The sequence below is a fragment of the Cervus canadensis genome, chromosome 26, assembly GCF_019320065.1.
Source record: "Cervus canadensis isolate Bull #8, Minnesota chromosome 26, ASM1932006v1, whole genome shotgun sequence".
Taxonomy (NCBI): domain Eukaryota; kingdom Metazoa; phylum Chordata; class Mammalia; order Artiodactyla; family Cervidae; genus Cervus; species Cervus canadensis.
This window is the reverse complement of record NC_057411.1, coordinates 23,892,047-23,901,050: the sequence shown is the minus strand read 5'-3', so window position 1 is coordinate 23,901,050 and position 9,004 is coordinate 23,892,047. Positions and strand designations below refer to the sequence as shown.

Sequence of the window (9,004 nt, the reverse complement as noted above, 5' to 3'; positions counted from 1 at the left end):
GATTTCTTCAAACATTTTGTAATTCTTACTGTCTATACTTATCTTCAGATTTTAGAAAGAGAATATTTGACAGGGGGCTTTATGTCTGTGGGTGAGTCTTATTGACTCTCAGGCTTTGCTGTGTGTAAAGAAAGGTAATTACTCATTAATGTCAGATAAGGAGATCTTTTTAAACAGAAGTTTTGAAGTTTTCCTCGGGAAATTTGTTTTGTTATCTTAGAGAACCCTCTGATTTTTTTTTTTTTTCCAACCTGAAGCTAAGAGCTTGGTATTAGGCTTATTAGAAGCAGAGGCAGGAGGGGATGTTTTATGTATTCTAATATATATATCCTACATCTTGATCTAAGTGGTGGTTATTTGTGTATAAAAATGTAAAGTTTGAGTTGAATAATTAAATTTAGGGTATGTTGTGCTCCAACTCTATAAAGATGTTATAGAAATAATGAAATAAATTAGCATGTAAACCTTGTCCTCTCAAAACAGCAACCTCCTCACCAGCCAACGTGTTCCTCACTATGTCTGTGTGGTTACACCCTGTCCCATGAACCTTTAACCTCTTCCCAATCCTGTGACCCCTTCTGCCTCCACTGCTGATTCCTCTGTCTAAGACCATCTTCTGCTCACTGTCCACCTGATTCTCCACTCAGCCATCTCTTCCCAGAGAGGCCTTCCCTGTTCAGCCAACCTCCATTAGTTCCATTTTACTCTTATATTACCCCATCTTCTTTATTCATGGTACTATTCATAATTCACAATTCAAGTTATTTTTTATTTCTTCATTGTGTATCTCCCAGACCACACATTTCATTAGGGCATAAACTATTTTATTCGCTGCTTTGACCAAGTAGAGAATCTGGTACATGGTGAATACACACATAGCAATTCTCTGCCCTGCACCATTCTCTTCTATACCTCCCAGATTTGGGAGGCCTTCAATCACTTTCTTAATTCCACTGATACCATTTGTCCAGCAAACAATTTTCTCACCCAAACTGAACCATTGCCTTAGAAACCTTTCCTGACATTTTGGTCTCTTACTCTCAAAAGAAATTGATAACTTCCTCATATGGGCCTTCACTGTACCTGACACATATTTCTATCATAGAACTTACAAGTTTTCATTTCACTACTTTGTCTACATGTCTTTCACACTTGACTGTAAGTTAATTGAAATTAGAAATCATATCTAATTTTTGTTTCTCTAACAACTACCCTATTCAACAACTGTAAATGAATGAATGAACAAAAATGGAACATAGTTATTATTTTTGGTGGCCCCAAATCATTTTGAATATTAATTGCAATATATTTTTACCTTTAAACATTTAATCAATAGATTTCAATCAGTATAAAACCAATACATTTTGCCTGTAAGACCTGCTGTGGTGTCCTTGGCCTGTGTAATAAATAGCCTGATTCTTGACTTCTTGAGTATGTTTTATATAGTTTTTGTATCACCTCTCTTCCTACCAAGACTAAGTTATTGATTCTTACTAATTCAGCTTTCTTATGAGAAATCCATAGATTATTAAGCTTCACAAATCCAAGCATTTTGAAAAAAAATAAGTGGAAACATTTTGAATGAGGATTTGAGCTCTTCTCTCAGAACCATGGTGCTCAAGCTGTGGTTCTAGACATTGGTATAGATGGCTTGGTATTTCAGAGGCTTCTGTGTGTTAGTTCCCTGTTCTCCTGTAGGTCAGGCAGCGTAATGAAGGGTTGCTGAAGTACACATTTCCTTTTCATAACATGCTAAGCATAATGTGAACCTAATTTCTTGACTCATTTACTGCATCATTGGTGGGTATGTTGAAAAACCAAATTCTCCCATATTGTGATCTATTCTGAGTATGTTTTCTGCTGCTGCTTCCAGCTCAGTGATATAATTTAAACCTCATCCTATGTCCACTGTCACCGCCACTATCAAGATGCTCGGAGCCACTGTCTCTATATTGTTTCCAGATTAAAAGTCTGTTTTAACCAGTGTCCCAATGTCAAGCTGTGGTTGACAAAAATAACTTTTGTCATGTTGAACTGTCATGACCTTTTTTAAAAAACGTAACTGCTTATTGCTACCAATGGTTCTTTTTCATCCCTCCTATTTGTTCCCCTGACATCTGCTCCCAACCCCGCTACCATTCTCTGATTATAAGTTAGGGCTGAACTGAAATTTCCTTGACAGTTGTAAATATTACATGGAACCCTGGGGAGGATGTATTATGTATCTTCTATGGAGCACCATTCCAGGATTTTAATTTGAATACTTTTTAGTAAGTGCTTATGCTTAGCAATTTTTCTGCTTTGAGAATTGACTATATACATCAATATCACATATAGACTCATCTTCTATATCACTAACTATATTAAAGAATAACAATGTCACCTTTTCAATAAACCATTTCATTGCTCTTAGTGGACATACTTTTTCTTGCTTTGAGTCCTTGCATCATAGCCCTTCATTAAGACTTGAACAGATAATTCTTACAATTTTTTATTTTACATAATTTAGACATCTATTTTATCCTCTTTCCTAGAGTAATGAAAGGCAATCAGAGGTCAGGGGTTTGAACTTACTCATCTTTGTATTTCCCACATCTTCCAAAGGAGGAAAATAACAGGCACTTAATAATTATTTGAGAAGTTGAACAGAAGCACTTGACACTCATAAATGCATAAAGTTACTTTATTTAAGTATACATTTAATTTTGAAAAATATAAATGCTAAAATATCTCATCTTCTTCATCTCTTAATTCCATAAAAGTCACAATAGAAAGCTTCATAAAACTGTAAAATACTATAATGTTATAGGAATTTTAGGTTTTATATTGGAAAAAAATTATTAGTAATATATTGAAATGTTTTCTGTTCTTTATCATTGTTCCACCATGTTGATCTACTTCATTTAAAATAAAAAGATGCATCATTTCTCCAAAGTTAATAAAGACTTAAGAGAATAAAAATAAGAATATCTGAAAGTGCGTATTGATTCTGAAAAGTAATGTGCACGGATATGTACCAGCCATGAAAATGGCTAAAAAGAGGCAACTATTCATTCTTTTCACATTGTAGGACTGGGACAAAGTTACTTCTGGCTCTAAAAGTTTCACTGGATGACTTTAGCCCTGAGTTGCAATATTTGCCTAAGAAACAGAATTCAGGATTTTTGTATGTACCCATAGAGCACAAAAAAATGAGAGCCAAAAAATAGAACATATCTAAATTTCTGGTCAAAAAGCAACTTGACTGGTTAGCATATATCACAGAACTTCTTTATTTCAGGCTACAATGAAGCTCGATGAAATCATCATCTGAAAACTCCCAAGGCCCAAGCAAAGTATCATTCAATTGTATTCAGCCACTTGGTGCCACTGGGCTTCATGCTCATACTGTGAAGAGTAGATATGAAATCTCATGGAATAAACAAGAACATCTCAAGTTCCTGCACCAAAATCATGAAGTGGTATGAAAAGGACTGAAGAAAGCTTTGTCCCATCCCTGCACAATGTCAACCTCTGTAATACAACTCAAACGGTTTTGTTTTTGTTTTTGAAAGATAGTCAGCAGTCAACACATTTCAAGTACTTAACACAGTTTTTTAAAAAAGAACCAAAAACTTGGAAGACAATCGTTCTTTGTTTTAAACACCAATACATAGCTGATTAAAGATTTACTCTGTGTGTGTTGGTGCATGTGCATAGAATACATTCAAACTGAATTTCTGATGGCAGACAATTGTTTCTCTTCTCTCCATTCTTTGAATTGGTTGGGGGCTGACTAGAGAAGGTTTGTCTTCCTACTTCTCTGACTTCCTCCACCCCCCTACCCTACTCCACTGCCTGACTGGAAAAAGAGGCAGGAACTGTACCCATTACGGCACACAAAACAATTAGGATCCCAACTTAATCATTATTTTACATAGTAGATGTAATACATCTACTAAATACATCTACATCTACTAAAATACATATTTTATCCAGGAAAACAGTGTCTCTAAAACATCTTTCCAATGCAAGACCGCAAGTCTTCATGCTCTGACAAAGCAGATGCTCTCCTTCCAACACTGAGTCAGTACAACCATAGGACTTTTAACAAATCTGCATGTACCCTTAGTCCTTTATTCTAACAACATAAACCTTTTATCTCTGTGTTTACATCAGGGAGAAACACTTGGTAAAACAAATTTACTATTGTATTCTGTGTGTCCAGTTTACATAAAAACAAAACCACCCCAAAATCTGCTTTAGTTCTTTGATAGTACATTCAGTTAGTGAAAGGGTAAGTCGCTCAGTCGTGTCCGACTCTTTGCAACACCATGGACTATACAGTCCATGGAATTCTGCAGGCCAGAATACTGGGAGTGGGCAGCCGTTCCCTTCTCCAGGCAGGGGATCTTCCAAACCTAGGGACTGAACCCAGGTCTCCTGCATTGCAGGTAGATTCTTTACCATCTGAGCTACCAGGGAAGCCCACGTTCAGTTAAAATACAGATAATTTGGTAGCTCTGTGTGGACCTCAGGGTTGGTTGGTTTGTTAGGTTGGTAACTACTTGTGCTCCTCTGAAAGTAAGTGATTTTTAAAATACTTCCCTAGGTTCCAAAATATTGAAAAGATTTGATACTAACTATTCCTTTTAGCAAACACAAGGTGCTTCTCTGCATTCATGAGTATCAACCTTCCGTCACAGAATATGGGTAATAAATGAAGGTACAGGTAGCTTTATCTATTCAATGGCTGAAATACTGAGTTAAGTTGCTTCAGGAGTTCTCTGAAAGGGACAGAAAGGGACACGAATCCTCAGATACTTGATTCATGATCAGAAATATAAATTATTCTATCTAGAATATAAAAGTGAACAAATGTGTCTTTAATTTAACAAGATCCTAGGTTAGGCTAATCTTAATATGCATGGCATTTAAACATTTCATCAATGCTCCCATAAGAAAGACAGAGAAAAGCTTCATACAGTTTTAAATTAGGATAATGAAAAACAAGATAATATCATCATTTTAAGGACAGCTCTAAATACAAACATGATGCCAAAATTTGGCACGTGAGATTTTAACAAATAACATTTATTCTGCCACCTTCATTTTAATGAAAAAATTGTAGGTCATTTATGTCTATTTTGTATAAAATTAAAAGTTTTAAGATTATCAGATACTATAAAACTAACAGTTAATTTAGGACAATAAAATTTTTATAATGAAAATTTCAAAAGGACAGAATTATAATTTAATTAATATAAGAATGAGTGGGAGGCAATATGTACATATTATGAAACCAAAATAAGTGGTTTCATTCTGCTTCTAGTACTCCTCCAATAACCTGTTTTAGTCAGGATACATCACAAATATGGTTTTAGGAATCCAAAATTATGGATTCACCATTTAAAATGCTATTTTTAATGTAAATTCATAATATATAATGCAGACTATTAAGATATTACATTTAGATAACATGCTAAATTTGGTAAAAGATCTAATTTTCATTTGTCTAATTTTCAATATGGTACTTTGAAATACACATATACACATATATAGACATATATATTCTAAACGCCCCAATAACAAAGAATAATTGCCTTTCAATCTTAAAGACAATGTGAGTATTGTTAAAATGTATACATATATAATACCTCTGAGATCTATCTGCATTCCCATAAATACTTTTTAAATGTGTAAATGGTCTATTATATAGTCTTATGGATTTTGTATTGTAAATAAGGGTTACTGTATCAGTGATAGTGACTGCTATCTGGGTAATAAAATATATTTACCCTCATTTGCATAATGGTAAATCTCTTGGACCTCTGATAGATTTTTCATAAGTGGTTTGGATTTTATAAAAACTGACACAAGAGGCTAGTAACTTTGCCTTTTCCCTACCATAACTCTGTCTCGTTCTAACTTTGCACATATGTGCACCAGCCACACACAGAGCACATACACAAACACACAAATATTTTCCAAATGAAAAGAAGTCTAACAATACTGCATAGGACACTGACATGGTAATACCATCAGCATCTGTGCCTGGATACTATTATCAAAACATCAGTTATTCCCATTACAAAGGAGCGTCTCCCTCCTCCCCCAATCTCCTTCATAGAACAGTTAAATTTCTCTTAAAGAAAGGGAAAAATGGATGCTCAGAAACATGGTGTTTTTAGTCCAATCTAGCCCTCAGGCATACCCTAGAGATGGTGTGTGTATGTGTGTGTGTGTGTGTGTGTGTGTAAAAATCACATTATATACAATACAATTTTTACAGAAAGCCTGGCAGCTACAAATAAGAGGTAGAACTACTCAAAACTATGTTTCCTGCTGCAGGAAAAATTCATTTTCTTTACAGTAATTAAAAAAAAGTTTAAAAAATTGACAAAAAATAAGTTGCAGGTTAGGCCCCATAATTTAAACAACAAAATCTAGGAAGAAAAATATTTTTCAATGTACTCAACAGATAAGTTCATTAAAGGGTTAAAAAAAGTTTGCATAGGAAAAAAGGGACATTCCAGCACTTGCTACAATGATGGCAATAGTTTCTCTAATGGGAATAAAGTACCTTTAGTTTTCCTTCTTTTGATAATTCTAAGATTAGGGTTTAAAAGCAAGAGCAAGTTAGAATAGCAGCACGTTTTCCAGTCCTGGAGAGCAATACAAGCAAGAAGGGACTGTCTGGAGGTCAAGGTTTGTTCGACCAGACAGAAACACAAGCCGGTAAGCACAGCTCCAAAGCTAATGTTGGAAGTTCCTTCAATATTTTAATAAAAGGTGTTATAAAATCCTTAATGCTTTTGCCCTCTGCTCAATAAAGGAAAATGACAGGGTCTGTGCATGTCTTGAGTGACAGAGGAATTTGGTTGTCAGAGGACACATCTGAAAGTGTAGGAACAAAAAGGGGTTCTTCAGATGTTGTTTTTAAGGAATGGTGCACTACTGTCTGGATTTTAACCTATGCAAGAGAGAAGCAGAGAGGGAGCTGTAGTGTTTGGCCAGTGACCAAAAACCAAAAGAAAACAAAAATTAAAAAATAATCAGACAAAAAACGAGAACATAAACAACAAAAACGGTCAGTTTTAAGAAAGACAAACAGGTTACAATGTAGTTTCTGTTCCCTTGCTCCTCCAGAAGTAATCATTGTCTTCAGGCTCAAGTTCTATTCTAATTTGAGGCACGACTTTTACTGGAGTTCTAGGAGGACTAGAGGAAAAGAAAAAGAAAAAAAAAGGAAATAGTAAGTACAACAGAATTCCTTTACCATCTGTCAAATGTTTATGCGTTGTACAGAAGTCAAGTGGGTCCTTCTTTGTTCTCTTTAAATACTTATCTCCTCCTTCTGTATTAAAAATAAACACTTTAAAAATGGGATGAAGTTACCAAATGGGAGTTAAGAAATTCAAGTAAGAGTTTCAAAAGTTCTCATACCTAGGTTAGAGAAAAAGCCAACAACTTAGAAAGAACTACCAGGTAGCTGACGCTGTCAGGAGTTAAAGGACAAAAAGACTGATGTGAAAAATACTCAGAGATTTCACGATTTTGAAAATCAAGGAGGATCTGAAATCTCTAGAGCTGTGTTAAAAAGGAAGGAAACTACTGGAGAAGAACCACCAGGAAATGCCAGCTACCCTCAAATCAGAGATGACACTGGTATGATCCTGGACTTTAACGATCCTGAAAGATTTCATTATTTCTAAGAGTAGGTGGAATAGGTCTCTTAGAATGTTTTCTACCAGTAAAAGCTTGGATGAGGTCTGACGTCTTGGTAATTTTTCTAAGATAAATTTGTAGGGAGGATGGAGAACAGGGTGTCCTGCCAATAACCTGCCATTGATTCCATGTCTGCAGGGCAATCACCCCACAGAACAACGAAAGATACTGGGCTGTCCTTTACCTTGGCATACCGAGGAAAGGAATTTTATCAGCATGATGTATGGCGTTCAAGGAATGTTGGTGATCTTTCTCCTAAAAAGAAAAATTTTTTAATCATAAATAGTCATTGGTAAAGTATAACACTAGAAGGAAAAAATTTTTAAGTCTTTACAAAAATTGGATACATCTTTCACAACTGGAAATAGTAAGAAAGACAAGTTTACATGATTTAAATAAACACTGTATCAAGAATCTAAGTAGTGTGATGAAGACAAAATCACTCAGTTTCCTTTATTCTAGGTTTTCTGGGATGGGCCACTGTTGCTTTCAGTGAGAGGGCAAGCTAAAGAATTTTTAGAGGATGATAACATCTACTGAATGCCTAAGTCTTTGCCCTTGGGTTTCCTGCCATCTTTAGCGTTCACAACTTTGTCCTGCTACTATTCATGGGGGTAAAATAAAGATTTTGAGGAACTTGCTTCTACTGCAAATCCACTATCAATTTTGTTCTTTCATGGATTTATATGATACTAGAAAAGATTTCAGAATGATCATGGGTATTTTGCTTAAGTAAATTTCTCATGTCATATCCACTACTTTCAAAATACCCTTTTAAAGGTTTTTGAGAAAATGAAGAACAACTAGCAATAAATAATCAATCTGCCATACACTTTTTCCAGGAGCCTCAAATTCTATCTGGTGATTTTTTTTAAAAGTGTGAAGTAAAAGTGTCAGTCACTCAGGCATGCCTGACTCTTTGTTACCCCTTGAACTGGGGCCCACCAGGCTCCTTTGTCCATTGAATTCTCCAGGCAAGAATTCTGGAGTGAGCAGCCATTCCCTTCTCGAGGGGATCTTCCTGACCCAGGGATGAACCCAGGTCTTCTGCACTGTAGGCAGATTCTTTACATTCTGAGCCACCACTCTGATTTTTTAAAAGTGGTTTTAAAATTGTATTTGGAAGAGGTGTGCCAGGTCATGATGCCAATAGAAGACTTCTACAGTCTCTTTTTGTTCTTTAATGCTCTGGAAATGAAAAATGAAACCAAATAATGGTTTGGGGAGCTTGAACTTAAAAAAAAATATTCAACTAAATGTTGCTGATAGGATCGAGAAGAAAGTAGTCTCAGTCACA

At 35.3% G+C, this 9,004-nt stretch overlaps 1 protein-coding gene across 5 annotated transcripts in view; it reads right to left on the bottom strand.

Moving 5' to 3' along the window:
* Positions 1-2,667: 2,667 nt before the first annotated feature.
* SLC4A4 (solute carrier family 4 member 4) overlaps positions 2,668-9,004 on the bottom strand; it is a 351,440-nt gene continuing 345,103 nt past the window's right edge. For all 5 annotated transcript variants that reach the window (XM_043447564.1, XM_043447563.1, XM_043447565.1 and 2 more), the window contains exons 25-26: positions 7,892-7,962; positions 2,668-7,200 (exon numbers count right to left, since the gene is read on the bottom strand). In XM_043447564.1, coding sequence (XP_043303499.1) covers positions 7,919-7,962 — 44 coding nt within the window. In that variant the 3' untranslated portion in view covers positions 2,668-7,200; positions 7,892-7,918. The remainder of the gene's footprint in view (positions 7,201-7,891; positions 7,963-9,004) is intronic.